The sequence below is a fragment of the Neopelma chrysocephalum genome, unplaced genomic scaffold (genome assembly GCF_003984885.1).
Source record: "Neopelma chrysocephalum unplaced genomic scaffold, ASM398488v2 Primary Assembly neopelma1_23, whole genome shotgun sequence".
NCBI classification, from domain to species: domain Eukaryota; kingdom Metazoa; phylum Chordata; class Aves; order Passeriformes; family Pipridae; genus Neopelma; species Neopelma chrysocephalum.
The window spans coordinates 12,674,217-12,693,145 of NW_020897691.1; the positions used below are offsets into that span (position 1 = coordinate 12,674,217).

Consider the following 18,929-nt stretch of genomic DNA (forward strand, 5'->3'; position numbering starts at 1 on the left):
ACATATATATACACACATATATACATATATATATGTGTGTGTGTGTGTATAATGTCAGCTATGTGGCTTTCCTGAAGGCACACAGTATGGTTTCCATGCACTAAATTAACAGGGTTAATTATTTATTAACAAAAGCTTCATATTAAGAAAATTTGACAAGAAACACATTTTGTCACTGTATTACCTTTGTGTATTTGTAGGAAACACCAGATGTTCTTCTGCAGCAGTTCGTTATCTTGTTTATTACAATTTCCCTAAAGAAAGGGAAGAATACCACATTTGGAAGACTGTATCTGCTTATTAGCCCTTACTTTTCTTCACTGGATTTCTACCATCAATGTAAAGCATTTCAACAAGCAAGCTGAAAGTTATCGCATTGACCCTGAATCACTCTAACAAAATTCAGTCTGTGATGATGTACATCTTCTCTCTTACCACAGTTTCAGGGTGACTATTCTGAAACATCTCTGGCCTTCATGCCTAAACCTGTCTGGAAAGCAGAGGAACAGCAGAACTTGCACTTGTTCCTTGATGCTGTTGTATGGATCCAGCTTGACTCCATGAAAGGAGAGGGATATCAAATACTAACAATATTGTCACATTGTTTTATCCTCCACAATAGAGGCTAGCCCAACTCAATTGCATACTCCAGCCCTCTTTACATGGGCCTTCAGAGAGAAATGGAGAATTTGAAGGAACCAGCAGTTTGACAATTGATGCTGCCAACAGAGAAAACATAACTCAAGTTTACTACTTCCCTTACACTTTTGGCAGGAAACCAAGTCCTGCCAAAGAAACTTCTAAGGCCTCCTAATCATTTCTTACCTCCTCTCTTTTTTGTAGAACAGCAAGATTATTAGACATGCAGTGAGAACAACCAGGAGGACACTCAGCACAGCACCAACAGCCTGGCTTCTCCTTGAAAGACCTAAAGGTACTTGGGCCTCCTGATCTGTCTGGTGCTGATTGTTTTCTGGATCATTCGTTGACCTAATAACATAAATTGAAAAGAAAAGGATAAGTAAGATCTATTGGCCACTTTCATCAAACTGGATTAGAAACAGCAGATTCAAAGAAAACACACCACACCATCCTGTCAGTCCAATCTAACACCAATATGAACTGAATTTAGGGGATTTCATCTAAGTAAAAAATTACTTGAAAACCAGAAACATTATGTACTGTGCCTACATCCTGGTATGCTATCAAATAGTGCATAAAACTTACTACAGTCAAGACTGCAGAGCATGATTAAGCCCTCCAGATCTTACACAGAAGCAGTTACCCACACAAAGCTGCTATTTTAGAACAAAATCTGCACTTGAGCAAGCTGCAAAAGTTACAAAAATTATTTAACTTTCAGCTGACTGTGGCACTACACAGGCCAAACTCCCTCAATAGCTAATTGTCTGTTTAAATCAGAATCAAGTTTCCCTGTGCTTTCTAGCAGCCAGAAAGTAAACAGTCCTAGAAGCAGTCACTCCATTCTTCACAGTGTGGCTGCCTACATGTCAAGGATGTTGTAAGCACCTAAATACAGACACTCTGCTTTTAACATTGTTCCCTTGTTACTCCTTTTCAGATCTGTAAATTAGCTGATCATATTTAGCTGCAGAAATACCTCATTATTCCTTCAAGACCTGTAACGATTTTTAATTCCAGCATCAAGAAGTACGCAGATAGAGGGGAAGGCCAGTCTTTGCCATGGCTTCAAAGTTTTCCAGACAGTAAGGCAAGAGGGACCAAAACACCTCATTCACAAACTGTTTCCTCCTCTCAGTAACATGAAACAGCATGTCCTGTCAGCTACAGTATGTTTTATTTAGTAAAAACAACAGAATTAATTCCACCACGCCTCTCCAGTTTTAGGTCTAGATCAGTCTGACAAGCTTCTGTTTAGCGGTCACATGCCAAACACTGCATATATGAACACTAATTCCATCCATCTATCTATGAGTCTACTGCTCTTTTAGCTTTCCCTCTTTTCACAACCACTGTGGCAAACAAATACAAAAAAGCCTTTAGCTGAGAAGTGCTGACAAAAGCTGCTTTCAGAAAATGGTTAACTACTCACAATAATGGACACACAGCAGATGTGTACCAGGTAAATAAATATTGGCAATCTGCTGTCTCCTGAAGGAATTCAGGGATGCCTTCCTTTGCTCGTGGATTGCAGTGGAAGAAAATGGTTGAAGACACAAACTTTGATTTATCTTTACCACATCTGGAGTCAGATGAAAATATGACATCCAAATCATCATCTACAATGAGAAGAAAACCTTGTAGTTTACTATTTCCTTGAGAACAGTCTATTAACGTTAGACCCTGGAAAGTTAACGTATTTGTTCTGCAGTATCTACAGTTGAGCTTATACTTTTATGTAGCTGATTTAAACAGTTGCTATGGAATAGTGGGTCAAGCTCTTCATACAAAAAAAGTAGCTAGCTAAAGGAGATTCAACAAGTATCAAGCCCAAACCCCTCTTAAGGCCATATTTGCAACTGAATATGCAAATTCAGAAGAAATCAGAAGAAAAAGCAACCTAAATTATGCTAGACAGACTTTGGATAGATTTACAGAAATGCATTAGCATGGATGAAACAAGAACCATTTTCTGATGAAGTAATTCACACAGTATATCAAGCAATTCTGTCTGGTGGACAATGACTTACCCTCAACAAAATATTTAGCTTTTCTGGCAGAACCAACTCTCCGAAAGCGACGTTCATTAGTTTTAACCTGGCAGATGTTTGCTCCAGAGCATTCTGGGAAACTTGAGTTTCTTATACCAGAAAGTTGAATTTCATATACGTATTTATCACCATTTGTCCGTATGTCTCCAGAAGCTGTGTATAGTCTGAGAAAACAGAGGGCAAGTCTATTCTTAAAGTCTAAACTCACAGATTTGGATTATTCCCAAGAGATAAGATGGCGACAGTGGTAGTTGCTACCACTGGTTGATTCCAGAGCAAGCTGAGTGATTTATTCAGCAACCAGAAAAGATGCAGGACTGAGGCTTCCTCCCTCAACATTAGAAATAAAATTATATTTAGCATAAATATAATCTTTATAAGCAAGCACAGAAAGCAAATTTTTCTAGTTATACTGCCTTCAATGTGTGAGTGGATATGTAAATACCTCCAAAGATTTAAGATAAACTGAAGACAAAAGGATGATTCAGAGGCTCATACACACTACCGGCCGTAAAAACTATATGTAGCTGTGATAAATAGCACAGCTTAGACATCTTCTCCAGAAGGGTAACTACTTCTACCATCCTTTCACATTGCTGGTCAAAGTGAGAACACTTTGAGCTATTTGTACTAGCCACCTGCTTGAAAGCTGAGCTTGATCAATTATGATTTATCTTCAATCTCACATCACACCAAGTTTTTAATTTTGTCCTGCCTTCCTCTCCTTCATCCAGGGCTGTTTGATTTTTATTTCCTTCTCTATGCTTGCAATGCTGTCATCACATCTGCACAATAGGTTTATTTGCAGCACTTTTGCTCAGTTACTCCAATCCTGCACACTAGTGGTTTGTGCCCTACAAGCAGAGTTTATTCTTCCCAAAACACCAGTATAGGCAGATTTCCTTGCTAACACTGGCATTGATGTTAAATATAGCAGTTTATAAGATATTCTGGAACACGGTTATGTGCAGTGTGTAGTACAGTCAGTGTAACTGCTTGTCTTTCTCTACCACTCCTGAGTTCAGGCTTGCTTAACCATTCCTCCAGAGATGTCCTTCCTCACTTCTAAGGCTTTTGAAGCATGGGTTCCTACTTCCTGATGGATCATGTGAGCAGGTAAAAAGGTACTGTGTAAAAAGCCAAAGAGTACTCTGGGGGGGAGGAAGTTCCTGGCACTGAACTAATGTCTATACACTATGGAAGAGAGCAATTATTCACAGTAAAGAGATCTAACATCAAGGTGAGTATGTGGAAGCTTTAGAGCAGTCTTGAGTACGCCTGGACATGCTCGCACCCGTAAATCCAGCTGTGACCTGCACTAATAATCAGGACTTTAAGTCAATCATCGGTACAAGGTGAATTCAGTGCTATTTCCACTTGAGCTAAGAACTCTTAAGGCAAAACAGAATATTTACACCAAGCTCTTTTCTTGCAGTACAGTTCTACAGGACTAAGATGTTGTGGGTTTTGGTCCTTGTTAGGATTTTGTTGTTTTGGCATTTCTTTGGGTTTTTTTTACTCACTTATAATAAACATCCCCTAAAGAGAAGTTTTTCCCAGTTGCAGGATTAATGACAGTTCCGTTCACCACCTCCACCTCCTGCTGCTTCACAGCACAAGCTGCACGTGTGTCCCAAGTAATGTAGTAAGCACAGTTTTCTTCATCAAACCTACCAAACAGAAGATAGACCTGATGATTCCAGGAAAGAGTAACAAGTTTTTATCATCTTGAGAAAGGGAAGAGACAACTGCTAACCCACGTGACAATGTCCTGCCTAAGCACCATGCTGAGAGTAAGATAAAATAGTAAAGTAGCACGCAAAAAAAGCTATTTGAAGAATCGCAGAGCATTTTTCTGCAGTTCCAAGACTTTAAAAGATCTGGCTGCACTTGAACTTCCTACTTAAAGTTCCAGAATTTACACAGTGTATCAGAGGATTTTATTGAAATATTTTAGCTAACAAAATATCAGGCTGCTTTTTTGCAGCATGTGAAACCTGCCCTTTATTTAAACAGGACAAAATGTATAAGCTAGTCAAATTTTGCTACCTAGTTCTTTGACTCTTACAGAGCATCTTGCTTAGTTTACCAGTTCTACAAGCAATATACAGTTAACAATATCAAGATGGAATAAAAATTCATCAAGCCTTCTTAGCATTTTTGATCCATGCAAATATACCTTACTTTAGACAGCTTCTAGTAAAATACACTGTGTGAAGCAACAGTTTTACTAGCTCAATCGTTTAGCTACAGTAAGTGTTCTCTAATACACAGATTTTGAGCAGAGTTAAGAGTCGTTGTACTATGACTAACGTTGAAAACAAAAGCACCCCAGCCATTGTCAGATCTAATTTGGAAGTAGAATGTTTAAATTTTTGCTCAGAAAGTTCAAGATAAATACAAGTACATTTGTTTATGGAAGTGAATAGTTGAAGAAACTCCAGAAGATTCAAGCCTTGCATGTACAGGCTAAGGATTATTTTAGGGACTGCCCAACAGAGTGGACAGTCACTGTCCCAAGACTTAAGAGTTCACTAGAGAGGCACAAAGAAGCAGCCATGAAGATCACTGGTATGTTAATTTATTACTCACCTCTGCAGCATAGGCATGCCAACTGTTTTTGCGCATTTCAGTTCTATAATTGTTGTTACTTTCTTGTTTGTCCTACATTCTTGCCCACTGGTATAACTTATATACACTGTATCACCTAGAAGAAAAAAAAAATGGTGACACTCAAGGTCTTTTACACAGAAATTTCCTTTGCTCATTCTCTAGACTTCCTTGCTTTAACTTCTAGGATTTTTTCCCCTACATAGACTATATATATCAATTACAGCACTTCAGTAACTTGAGGCATTCACACTTTTGACCATTTAAAAATCCTTGGATATCTTTGCATTTACCTGTGTTCAGGTCACCAGTACGGCAATAACAAATGTTTACATTTAAGATGTCATTTTTTTAAATGTAAGAGAAAATGAAGATATCCATTTAGAAATAAGCTCAAGCAATAAACACACATAATACATGGCATTGCTTTTGTAACTGGATGGAAAATTTCCCTCGATTTTACAAACTCAGCACCAATTTAAAAATATTCCTTAAATTGAAAACTTGGGTAAGATTAAGTTGGGTTTTTTTAATTCATTTTCTTAAGAGTGAAGCCAATTAGTCATCTTTCACATGTTGCTTTAATTGAAGAAGTTAGTTGATGCAGAATAAGCCTTTTCAAACAGGATGAACAAAAACAATTCTCCCTCCCACAATTACAGAATCATAGACTGGTTGAGGTTGGAAGGGATCCTTGGAGGTCATCTGGTCCAAACCCCCTGCTCATGTAGGGGCCACCTGGAGCCAGCTATCCAGGACCATGTCCAGACAACCTTGGAATATCTCCAAGGTAGGAAACTCTACCACCTCTTTGGGCAACATGTGCCAGTGCTTGGGCACCCTCCCTGTAAAAAAGTGTTTCTTAATGTTCAGATGGACAACAAATTTCTTACAGCTTTAATGACAACACTGTTTACTGCTTCAATGTTTTCTCATGACTTAAACACCACATTTGAGTAGTGGCATTTACTGGTTTTGTTTTTAAACAAAAGATTCACTGGTGAAGATATTTCAAAATAAAGGCTTCATCATAATTTAAGAAGCAGTATAGCTAGGCTGTAAGATTTAACCTGCCATCTCCAGCTCTCTACGAGAAAAAAAGTAACTACCTGTTACATTCAGCTTCTGTGTATGAACCAGTCCAAGGACTTGAACATCTCCATTGTTGCTTTTCCTGCAAATACTGGCTCTTTCAGGGCAGCCTGTGGGTCCCATATGTACCCTCTGACAGAGATTCACATAGTACCTATAGAGAACATGGTAGACAAACGTTTAAAATTCATTTAGGCCTAACTGAAGAAGTGATACACAAACTTTAGAATCCTCATGGAAGTTAGACAGATTGCAAGAAACTAAATCTCAAATTAGTACATGCTTTATTCTGTAAGCTAAGGTTTGGCAGATTACTTCTAACTATCATTTTCAAGTAAAAGACTGTGCAAAAAAAATTAATCATTTACCAGATTAGTTCATTAGTTAATTTTGACCTGAGTCCAAACTAGAAATTGGAACAGAGTCAAGAAAGGCCCAAAAGTTTTTTCAGTTATAAAGGTTATAGTACCATCCTAAATTCAGTGTCTCTTCCAAGCTACACCAGCTCAGATATCTCAGAACAGAGGAATTGCTACTAAGGTAGTAAATGAAGCAGTTTTGTTACCTCATGGTTTATCATAAGTTTAGAATTAGATGCTGTCATCCTTGCCAGTTCATTTCTATTTGCTAACTAGAGGGGGGACGCTAGAGAGGTTGATGAATTCTTGCCATTCATATTTTCTTCTAAGCTGATACATAGAGGCTTAGAAGTTATAGACAAGAATTACATACCTGAGTTAAAAGAAAGCAATTAATTTTTTTGTTTAACATTATTAATAAAAAAAAATAGCATTTAAATGACAAAATTACATTGTTAAGATAGCAGTTTAAATAGAAAGCTTTTAAAAAGCTTTTAGTTCAGACTTATTCATCCTTTTAAAAAGGCTACCAAAGTAGGGAAGGAGTGAGAATGAAGAATGTAATTTTAAATCCCTTTGGATAAAATGGGTTCCTTTCTTGGTTTTTTATCTACATGCAATGTTAAGCACTGACAGTTTTAAGTAAACAGAAATATTATGCCACATTACAACTTCAACAGTACTGATTAGCAAGCTGCTCCCTGGGAGTTGCTCATTACTCACGAGTTTCCATTGTGGAAAAAGATCCATGACCCTGTCAGGGAAGAGAGCATTCTTAAGTCATAAGTTCTGTGCTTTTGGACAAACTTGCACTCCATTTTCTGGGGAGGACAAACAGCCTGAGTCTTCCATTCAAATGTCACAGCACAACCAAGAGTCTCACTGAGAAGGTGCGGTGTCCCAATACCAGCATTTTCATCACATGTGAAGATAATGGTAGATTCCTTTCTTGCATTTGCTATAAGGGGGAAGATTGGAAAAAAAGGAAAAAACATACTTTGCAAGAGGCTTCCAGGCACGTATGAATTCTAGTGTAGCTAAATCCCTGCATTAGCTCAGATCCTTGCACATGAAGTGTAGGAAGTACTTACCGCTACCACAAAATCCCCACTTTTCATCTCCCTGGTAGTTTTCAGTTGTAGCACACCATGGCCTATTCTTTTCTTCTGTAATACATTCCTCATAGGTCTTTCCTTTGTACTTGAAGGGGAAGACACAAAGCTCTCCCTTTTCAGTCACTGAGAAGGAAAGGTATAAACTCTTAAAAATATGCAGCAGAACAGCAGGGATATCCATATTCATGACCATACCCAAAGCCTGTACTTCAATACTAAAGAAGAGTCAGAGGCAGATAACAAATACTGAAATATTGAGTTGAAACCCAATTAGAAAACTAGATGTAGTAAACAAGTAGCTACAATCATCCCTACAGAAAAGCTGGACTGTCTCTTCTAGGGAGATAGATGTTGATGCTGCAGATTAGTACGGTGTATAATAATGGCCCATCTTCGCGAACGAAGATTTTGGGGAAAGGTCTTTTACCTTTCCAGCCTGCGCAATGGATTTTTTAGGTGAGACACAGCCTGCGCTGAACTGAGCCCACCCTTTAATCCTAAGGTTCATCTGCCGGGGCCAAGCAAGCTTGGACAATGGCAGTGAGGTCCTCAGGACGTAGGTTTGTTTAGAGTGTCCTTCTCATAGATGGATGGCCACACAGGGCTAACGACCTCCATCAGGCCAGGAGACCGGGATTTGAACCCGTGGTCGCAGCAGTGAAAGTCCTGCACGCTAACCACTAGGCCCGGTGTATGTGATTTAAGGAAACTACATGTTTCTATTAACATATGTAAAATGTTGCTTCCTCTTATCACAACAAAGCCTCATATGTTACGGAGAAAAAAATTTGGCACATTTTTAACATAAAAAATGGGGCGTGCTCTAATCTCACCTGGAGGGCACAGATCACCTCCTGTATACTGCAAGATCACTGTTTCATCCTGGTGGCTATAGTCCATTTTCATTTCCTTCATGTTTCCAAAAGATGACACACCTTTTTCAGATGTCAGACACACTGCCCCATCTTTGCATTTTCCCTGGGGCAAGCCTGTTGCCTTACTGCACACACCAATATGGTAACTGTTGGATCCAGAAAATACCTATGAAGACAACCAGAAGTATCACAAGTCTGCCTCAAAGCCTACAGTCAGTACCTAGAAAACCAGGAACGCTTTATAAAACAAGTCTCATGCAACACTTGCATAATTCAGGAAGAAAAGACGATGACCGATTTTGCAAGTCTGGCCTTCCTTAGTATGACAAAACTGCAGATAAAGCACACAGGACCACAGATAAAGTCTTGCTTTCACGTTCAAGATTTTGTCAAAGGTGAAGATTTCTCCCTCCTCTCTCTATCAGTATATTCATCAACTTCCTTCACAAAAACATTAAAGACAGTATTATATCCTCTAATATTATTCCCCTCTGTCAGAGGCCAAGAAATATGAATATTGATCAGAGCACATGCTTCGGTCTTTTCTCACATCCCAGGATGCTTAAAAGAAACCTTTGCTGCAGTATTAAAATGTTGACAGCAATAGGAAAGTATAAACAAACAAACAAACAAATAAATAAATAAGAAAGAATCACATCACCAGAAGGCATTACCTCAAATGATCTTCCAGAAAGGCTGGTCAGGTTAAAAGTATAGTGTAGCTGTTCATCAGTAACAGAGCAGCCTGAAGTTTTCACTTTATCAGGGCACACAACTGGAGTTTCCCACTCAAACACAAAACTGCACTCAAGTTTCATTATCATCTTTGGCTTACCCTGTTACCAAAGAACACAGACACATTAGGTCTAATTTTGCAAGTTCGTTGCTCTTTCTGCATTTCCCCTCCCCAGTATTTAACTTCAGTTACTACCAAGGCCAGGTTTCACTGATTGTAGGACAAACACCACGCCTTTACATTACAACCAGTAGCAAAAAACTCACACGGGAAGTACATTCTACCTAGCTCCAGAAAACAATCAAAGAAGGAACTGAAGTACCCAAGCTTTCTTCTTAATTATGGTTGAGATTTTTGATGTTCAGCTTAATTGCAAGGAGCAAAAGTGTGAGGATGCTAAGAAATTTCACTGTTAATGTTTATAGAGTATGTTTTTTACTTCCTCATATTTTAAACTAAAATGTATGGCCTGTGTAATATTCAGAGCTGTCTCAAGTTTCAGCTCATGCCCTATGTTAATGGAAAATGGTTCCACGATCTTCAGCAAGCTCTAGTTTGTCAAACATCATACCCAAGTAGTTCTCTACAGCTTGTTAAAGGCATTAAAAAAAAATTCAAGAAGCATTGGACTCAAATCGCCATGCAAACTCAATTTAGTGTTTGGGTGTTGACACAAAATAAAACATAAGTAACTAAACACAAATTTTTAAAGCTGTATATGATTATGGAAAGGGTTACAACATAGGGGAAACATTTCACCCTAACAGCTCTACACTTACACTGGTTTTCATGTTAGCCTGAGGTCAAGTACAAGGTTTTGGATCTAAAGGTGCAATACAGCATCAAGTTTAATGTCAGCAATAAGTTATTGCTATATTATGTCAGTGGAATCTCATCCTTTAAATCTTCAGAATCTGTTACTCTCAAGTCTAAAGTTCATGCACTCAATGAAATTTTGGCTTGTTAAGAATACAAATACCAAGTATATTCCTTAATGAAATAAGTCCATCCACACATTCTAGAAACAAATCCTTGATTTAGTTTTAAACAAAGCTAACACTGGTTACGACCCACTTCCCATTATACTCCAATATCAACATAAGTTTAATAGATGTCTTACCAGACTAGTTCCTTGGCTGCAGTGAAATACAATAACAGAAGTATAGTTCAATTTGTTGTTTGTCTGACAAGGAGTAGTGCTGTTGTAAGTGATGTGAACTTCATTTACTGCTTCATTTAACTTGGGAGGTTCAGTAACACGACCAATATCCTACACAAGCAAAGCTATGTATTAATAGACTTATGGGACACATCTAGATTTCAGATCAGCCCAGAGATTCAGATCAATTCAGATTCACGTTTATATGGGAGCACAAGTACTGCACTTTTGAAAACTGCATTCTATACTCAAAGAACAGTTATTTTATTTCAATCCTAACAAAACACAAGCTGAGAAGCTCAAAACACCCTTTGATTAAGCTTGACAAAAGCCAGGGAGGTTCTGCATCTTACAGGTAGATTCTTCTTTACATTATTGTGCCAAATTACCAACACATGACTTAAAACCAGCATTAACAAAGGAGTACAGTCCCTAGATCAATGTGAAAGTTCATGAAAAACAATCTCAACTTTTTATGTCTGTCTTCTACAGCTCACAAACAAGCCTTCAAAAGGTAAGAGCCTTCATCTCTCAAGGTAATAACACAGACAAGTTAACCAACATTCTGTCATAGCCTTGCTATTTATTCAGCTGCCAAAGTTTTACATGAAAGTACTAAATGCATTTTGAAGCATGGTAGGACATAGCCGGTTGCAATATGAAGCAGGCTATCATGAGATCGAGTAAGCCACAGAATGGTAAACTAAGATGTTCTGCTTCCCAATGTCTGTATTTGGCACACAGCACTACATGAAAAAAATTCTCTATAGCAATTTTTCATATTTATCACTGAATTGAATCTTCTGACATCCAGAAAAGTCACTGGGGTTCAGGACAGGAAAATACTGCTTCATAGGGAAAAATGATGAAAGGGAATTTTGCAGAGGAGATTTTAATTTTGCATTTCATTTCTTTAACCCCTTGTCAAGCCCCTAGTTCAAATCAGGTTTCTAGGCAGGGATACCATATTAAACTATTATGGAAATGCACATTTCAGTGATCCAAGGCATAGTACTTACTATTGGCGATTCATTAACAGGAACCATGCACACAGCTGCTCCAGGGGGGCAATTAACATCTTTGATAGGATTGAGAGGCTCACAAACATTGATGTAAAAGTCAGGAGAAACATCTGTAATATCTTCATCCACAAATGCCTCGTAATACCCAGTTCGATGGATCAGAGGAGACAGGTCAATAACAGAACTGCCATTCAGTACTGAGCACTTCACCTACAAGAATGTACATGTCATTGATCTTACTCTTTTATTACTTGCTTTGATTTATTGACAAGCATCCTATCCTTCTTGGGGCCAGAAGCATGGCTACATTTAAAAGCAGCATTTTTTATAATTTTTGTTTCTCTATAGATACTAAGCACATACAAGCTGCACATGAAAAACCTTGATCATTTAAACATTCTTGTGGAATGGAGTCCCTGTCAGAACAACACCAAGTCATAAAGCTCTGGCACACATACTCCAGCATACATAGTCATTATCACTTCATAAGATCCCTTCCTCTCCTCATCTCCCACACATCATTGGACCACCTCGAATAAGCAAGCTTGGTCATAACAACATAAAATTGTTTTATTGCAAGTTGATAGCTTGACTACTACGTTTCCTCAGAACCAATTTCATACACTCTAAATGTGCATAAGTTTACTGACAGCCTATGTGGAATTTGAAAAGTCTATTCTTGCTTAGACATTAGAAAAGGAATAACTAACAAAATTACCCTTTAATTTTGGGACCAATAATCATCAATGCTACCTACTTATGACCACACTGAAATAGCCGGGGTCACTGTGAAAAGTGATTGGAAGTGCACTATAACCACCAAATGGAATGAACAGGCTAGAAAGCACAATGAGTTTGGGCACTGTTGATTTGTGTTGCAGCATGGTACATACTACTGAAGAGGAAACCAGAGTAGCCAAAAGAGGGGACATGTGACAGTTCTTGTTGGGGAAAGAAACCGGAAGATGTTTTTTCCTAAATGGAAGCAAGAGCTATAGTATTGCGACAGTGATGAGGAGGAAAAACAACTTGATGCAGAGAACGACGGTCACAGTGGAGATAATCAAGGCAGTGAAAAGGATGATTAGGCAGATTTACAAAAGCAATGTACAGGTGTTAAGAAAAGATCCGAATTCACCCAACAGCTCATTTAGCCCTCTACTCCTATTACTGGCTTTTACTCCATGCACCCAATAGTGATAACAATTCAACTAGCTATATTAACTAAAGAAAGACTAGCACAAAGTATTGTCTGGAACACCAGTTCAGCTAGAGTTGACCAAATCATGCTATTACAACACGTGTTACACAGCCAAAGCAGACCCTAAATTCACGCTATCAAGGTTTATCGGTTTTTGCACTGAGCAAACTGATCATACTGGTGCCTGGCCACTAGTTACTTGCCTAGAAACAAAGGATATCCTTAATAACAGAGATGCTATCTATCCTCAACTCAACCTCAGCTCTGTTGGCCTGCTGCATCAGATGATTTTAACCATCACTTCCCAAGACAACACTCTATGGCTTCTATTTGAACTGTACAGAAAGGCAGCTAAGCAGGTTGCACAGAGGGGTTTTTATGAAGTGTTAAAAGTTTTAACTTGATTCAACATGTGGAGCAGGACTTTGCCAAGTACTGTTCATCTGCGTTGAAAATGTCCATATGAAAAGCATTTGAGAACTTCTGTATGAACTTGCATTCTCTACTACAGGAACAGACCTTTCCCTCAACGAATTTAAAATACGCTGATATAATATCCAACCACCCTCAGAAATTTAGTCCCACAAGTGTTATCTGTAAAAGTAATCCTTACCTCTTCCTCACAAGCCAAGGAAGTGTGCCAAGAGAAGTAACTAGTGCATGTCTGCTCATCAAAAGACAGAAAAACAGGCCGACTGTCATCTCCAGCATCAGACTTGCATACAAAGCTAAAATAGCTTTTATGCTTCAGCGCAGGGTCTGCAGGGCAAGGATCTCCATCTTCATAGACAAGTTTTAACACTTGATCTTCATAAGTTAAAGTTTTACTCTGTTTTCCAGCATTAACTGGTTTTCGGCCACCTGTGATGCAGACAGCTAAAGTAAAAAAAAAAAAGGAAAATGAACAGAACAGATTAAGTCTGATGTAACTGCCCTGTAAAAATCACACCTTACAGTATAACCGGTGGGAAACTTAAGATTTTAGTCTCACTTGAGTTTTCCTAAGAAAGATAGGCTTTGTCACACTATATGGAGTTCCCATTAAACTGAGCTGAACTGCACTGAAACAAAGACCAAATATTGTCTTTAACACTTCATTAACCTGTATGTACTGCATCTGTACACATTAAATCAATCACAAAGCATAGTATTTGGTATATTATATATCATTTTAAGATGCCTCTTAAAAACCAAATCGATCCAGTATTTCCTTCTAACTACACAAAAATAATCTTTACTTCACAAGCAACATTCCTAGCATTTAAGATGCCTTAATATTATCTCATATTCAATTTGTCAAAAGAGTTAGTAATTCAATCTGCAAGTTAGCAGCTTAGAAAACAAGTTAACTTCTACTGATGTTTCAGAAGCACCCAAAACAGGACAGAAAGCTAGAAAAAGGATTGGCAAAGGTTTTAAGTGCAGACACAAGGCCCAGTCCAGATGCATTCCAGCATCACTATAGAGAAATTTTTGTGCTCGGTTCACTCTAGCTGGAAGCTTGTAACGTCTCCATTTTTACAGCTGCCAAGAGGCACAGCAGAAATATCTACATTCCTGGCCTCATGTCCAAAAAAATACCCATCCGCTAGGAACTATAGAGATTGAGACTGGAAGTGAGCCCAAGTGAATGGGGTTTAGTAGAAATACATGGCTTCACTTCCTAGAACGGTTTTAGGTTCTTTTCCTAGGCAATTCAGGTACAAAGCTGTTCACTTTACTCCTTCTGCATTTGCAGTAAAACCTGCCCCTCACATTTTACTGTGAACTTGAACATAAGTATTTCTTTTGTGTACCCTATAGTCAATCGTTACAGTACCAGAGGCGATAAGATACTTACCAGCTCCATTAGCACATGAACTTTTAGCTTCAGCACAAACATTCAACTCAATCTTTCTGTTGTGTGAATCACTGATGGTATAGCCAGACTCTCGCTTCAATGATGTCAAATCAAAGAGGTGGCCTGTAGAGAGATTCCGGAACAATTTAATCTCTTTTTCAGATTCAAAAGCAAGACATTTCTTTGTATTAAAAGCTTTCAGTAACTTAATTTAGTAGGACGGTCAACCAGATTCTATTTGCCTGCTAGCTTAGAAAGGTAAAGTTACTTATTCATATTAACAGAGGAAAAACTAGTTTCAGAACTATAGACCATTTATGTTCCAAGGGACGTTGCAGTCCCTTACAAGATATTTCTACCATCAATAAGCTTGTTAGTCACCATCCAGAGGATGTGTCCCACTGCACTTTTCTAATGAAGGCCCTCAAGAACAAAAACAGTCTCTTCCACATATAATATCCTGAGGCCTCTTCCTTACCTGTTGCAGGATTGGTTACCCGACAGTCATTTTGCACATTGCTTTTAAGAGGGCAAGCAGCAGCAGTGAACCATAAGAAGGTATATTCACAATCCTCAATGGCAGTTATAAGTTCTGGCTTTGATTCCTAAACATGAAACAGTGGAGAGAGTGACAACTCTGCAGAGCGATAGTGTAAGACTCTATGCGACAGGGTTATACCTGCAGCTGAGCTCAGTTCAAACACCAGTCCTAGGACTTAAAAGACCATCATGATCCAGTAAATTAATCCAAGGACAGAGTATTTAACTCTCATTATTTCAAATATACAACAGTACAGAATCATTATCAGGAGAAATAAAATTAATGAGAGAAGAGCTAAAGGCAGTCTAGGGCAATAGAAAATAGAAGAGTACTTAACGGCAAGGCATAGAGTGTGCAAGAGCTATGAACTAAGAGCAAGAACTACACAGCAAATAGCATTATTTACTACTTGAAACACTTCCCTATCTGCACTACATTTATCTTCAAGACATAAGCAGACAATTTTATCTATTACAGATGGTAAAATCTGTGCTAGCAGATTGTACAAAAATTGCACAGCATCTAAAATTCAAGTACTTCTAAGTCAATCTGCTTGCAAGACTGGCTCCCATCCAACTACAGATGATTGGGGAATGGATAAGAGGTGCCCACATTCTCCATACACACACAGTGATATGAATAACTCATAAAACTCCACCAGAAGGAGCCCACTTACAATTCTGCTTTCATCACACTTGAGGCGCAATATTGTTGTTTTCTTGCGAATTTTATCTGGACACTGCTCTCCATTAATATATTTCAGAATGGAAATGCCATTTTCCCTCCAGGGACCATCAGCCACCTCCCCAAGACTGGTACATTTTGTACCCTCCATGAGGGAGGCAGCAGCATCAGAAGGACAGGAACCTATACAGATAAACAAAAACTGCATTATCACTCCAAACATTACTAAGGCATACTTGCCTGGAATAAAACTTTACTACTTTACTTTCAGGTATATCTCCAAGCCACTATCCAAACCATACTCAGTGGGGTGTATTTTCCCCAAAAATCACAAGTAGCAGCAATATCCTCATTTTACTTAGGGTCATGCAGAAAGTAGTGGTAGCTACTACTGGGGAAGTAGATTACTGCACAGAGTGGAAGGCTACAGTCTGTTACCTGGTCTTCTACTGCACAAAACACAGATTCAGTCAGAACATGCCATAGAAAAATTCTGAAGTTAGCAGCTTGTGCCAAGAAATTATTTTAATCTTTAAGAGCTACAGCAGACTTTGGATAAGGACAGCAGTTATCATGAGAAGATAAGAGCTCCTAGTGAATCTCACCCTCTAAGCAAATGGAAATCAGATCCACAATCTACCCTTCCCTTTGGTGATGAAATCACACCATCTCCACATACTTTGCTTCGTGATTTTTTCACTCAGAACAGCCACCAGCACTACTGTCCTACCACTTTTGCCTTCCCTAGCTACAACAGGAAGACTGTATTTTTATTTTGCTCTTACGTGCAGCGCCATATGGTACTAAGGGCTTGCAGACATTAATATAGTATTTCTGTGTAGTAGCAGATATAGCAGTCGCCTCCCAGTTCTCTCTATGTCGCATCAGGGATGAAAAGTCATAGAAGTTTCCATCATCATCCCTGTACAAAAAGATTAAGAGGTATGTAAAAAAATTAAGTATTTTAAAGTTACAATTCTTAAGTTACTGCAGTAATTTTAACCTAATAACTCCAAGCAGAGTATCATGCTGAAAAAGAAATCTGCAGGCTCCTTGTTCCTCAGAAACTTCAAATTCAGTACAGAGATATATCACTGCACCAGCTATCCCCACAGTAACTGTCCACATGCACACAGCCCTCAGATAATGCAGGAGTAATTCAACTTTTAATTGGAGCATGTCATCTTTCAGTGCATGGCAAGCACAAACAGTTATAATGCACTTTTACGTGAAGGTGGAAACCTATAATGAGGTCAGATGTTAAAACTCTGGGCCAATTATTAGCCACATTTGACCCCACTTATCAAATCTTTATGAGCTAATACTTGGTGGTGACAGATATAAATGACATTTTTTCCTGGAGCTTTGTTTGGTGGAAGTTCCAAACAGACAGCAGTTGTATTCTTGTTTAAAATTAGCTATAGTTAAATAATAACCAGATATTTGCAACAACCTAGCATACTTTGCCTTCAACCATCAATAACTGCATACCCAAAAGTTCCCTTTTATTATTTTATTATTAAGAATCTCAAAGTATTCTTCTTCTGTGAAATTAGTTTTCACAAACACAAATTGCAAAAGTTACTTAAAATACTTTGCACTGGCACTAAATGCCACATTAGCTGGTTACTAAGTCAAAACATGATAGCTAACACGGCAGCATCACACTGAATTGCAGTAAGGCTGTATTTTTGCTTTCATCATACAGCTTCATTTTAACTTTGTGGGAACAACTTACTTGTAGGAGCACTCCGTAGATTTAACAGGTGGACAAGCATACTGAGTATGCCATTCAAACATGTAGGTGCAATCTGGAGTTTCCTTCAAAAATACAGGCTGAAAGAACGCAATACGAAAGTAATTTGCTTTCTCATTTAAACACACTGAAGTTACCAAAATGCATTAGTCTTGCTTCAAGAAGACCCACGAACATATATATAATCTTAGAGCCACACTATGCCTCTGACCAGCTGAAAGCATGGCTTCTCCCAAACCTGAGTTTATCCTCATGCACACTTCTGATAAAAGGGCAGCCATTAGAAACTGTCTAATCTGGATATTATTAGGCAGTTCTTGAAGGAGGCTATTTCATATTCTTCATCATACACTTTCATACTTTAAGAGGGCAACTCTGGAAGACATTATTCACACGAAACATATGTTTTGAAACTAACCTCAGATGTAGTCTTGTCACAATAGAATAATATGGCAGTTGACCGTTCATATATTTTATGACATTTTTCTCCACTGGTGTAATTAATCATGATTAAACCATTTCTGAAAGTCAGTTTTTCTGTACGTAAGCCTAGAAGCAAGGAGTTCAGAAAAGTCAACAGCTACTCCAGTAAATACATGACTGTAGTAATGCCTCTGGCAACAGGGTTACATAAACAGCAATAAGATGCACAATAAGGTATTGATAGACAGATGTCAACCTTCCCCTAAAATTTGTGATCTAGTTATTGAATGAGTACTACTCAGTAAGGCTGAGCTCATTCATAATTGAGTGTCAGGATAACTACATATATGCCATTTTACTTGCACAGTAAGAAAAAGTGGTGGCGTGCTTTGTCTCATAAGAGGTACCAGATAAGCAAGAACCACTCTTCTATCACATAGTAGCTTCAGTTACATCCTGGCTAATCTTCACATTCTCTAAGTTTCTTCTGGTAAGTGCTGTACCTGCTACTTTTCTGAAAGTACTGTCCATCTTCTTTACTTGACACGATGCAACAGCGTCAACCTCTGGTTTACAAGATTCTGTTATTTCTCCACAAACTCTGAAGTAGTAGTCATACTCATCTGTACTCACTTTTATGTCCTTATTGGAAAGTGGTTTCAGGTTATAAACATGGCCATACCTTGGATCTTTCACCTGGCAATCCTCTCCTTTAAAGAAAAATTAAGAATTTAAAATACAATTTAAGATCTATTAGCTTTGCCAAATACACTTAGACAATTAAGGTTTACTGGAACAAATAAGGTCACAAAAGTTACTAGCT

The 18,929-nt window shown here is 38.3% G+C and overlaps 1 protein-coding gene across 1 annotated transcript in view; it reads right to left on the reverse strand.

Moving 5' to 3' along the window:
- Positions 1 to 18,929, reverse strand: part of IGF2R (insulin like growth factor 2 receptor) — a 60,351-nt gene that overhangs the window by 4,109 nt on the left and 37,313 nt on the right. The window contains exons 27-47 of the mRNA XM_027687106.1: positions 18,610 to 18,816; positions 18,102 to 18,232; positions 17,666 to 17,763; positions 16,713 to 16,849; positions 15,920 to 16,110; positions 15,181 to 15,307; positions 14,703 to 14,825; positions 13,476 to 13,738; positions 11,659 to 11,871; positions 10,601 to 10,750; positions 9,419 to 9,580; positions 8,703 to 8,910; positions 7,846 to 7,992; positions 7,478 to 7,712; positions 6,413 to 6,549; positions 5,286 to 5,400; positions 4,217 to 4,363; positions 2,673 to 2,857; positions 2,075 to 2,261; positions 826 to 990; positions 185 to 254 (exon numbers count right to left, since the gene is read on the reverse strand). Coding sequence (XP_027542907.1) covers positions 185 to 254; positions 826 to 990; positions 2,075 to 2,261; positions 2,673 to 2,857; positions 4,217 to 4,363; positions 5,286 to 5,400; positions 6,413 to 6,549; positions 7,478 to 7,712; positions 7,846 to 7,992; positions 8,703 to 8,910; positions 9,419 to 9,580; positions 10,601 to 10,750; positions 11,659 to 11,871; positions 13,476 to 13,738; positions 14,703 to 14,825; positions 15,181 to 15,307; positions 15,920 to 16,110; positions 16,713 to 16,849; positions 17,666 to 17,763; positions 18,102 to 18,232; positions 18,610 to 18,816 — 3,398 coding nt within the window. The remainder of the gene's footprint in view (positions 1 to 184; positions 255 to 825; positions 991 to 2,074; positions 2,262 to 2,672; positions 2,858 to 4,216; positions 4,364 to 5,285; positions 5,401 to 6,412; positions 6,550 to 7,477; positions 7,713 to 7,845; positions 7,993 to 8,702; positions 8,911 to 9,418; positions 9,581 to 10,600; positions 10,751 to 11,658; positions 11,872 to 13,475; positions 13,739 to 14,702; positions 14,826 to 15,180; positions 15,308 to 15,919; positions 16,111 to 16,712; positions 16,850 to 17,665; positions 17,764 to 18,101; positions 18,233 to 18,609; positions 18,817 to 18,929) is intronic.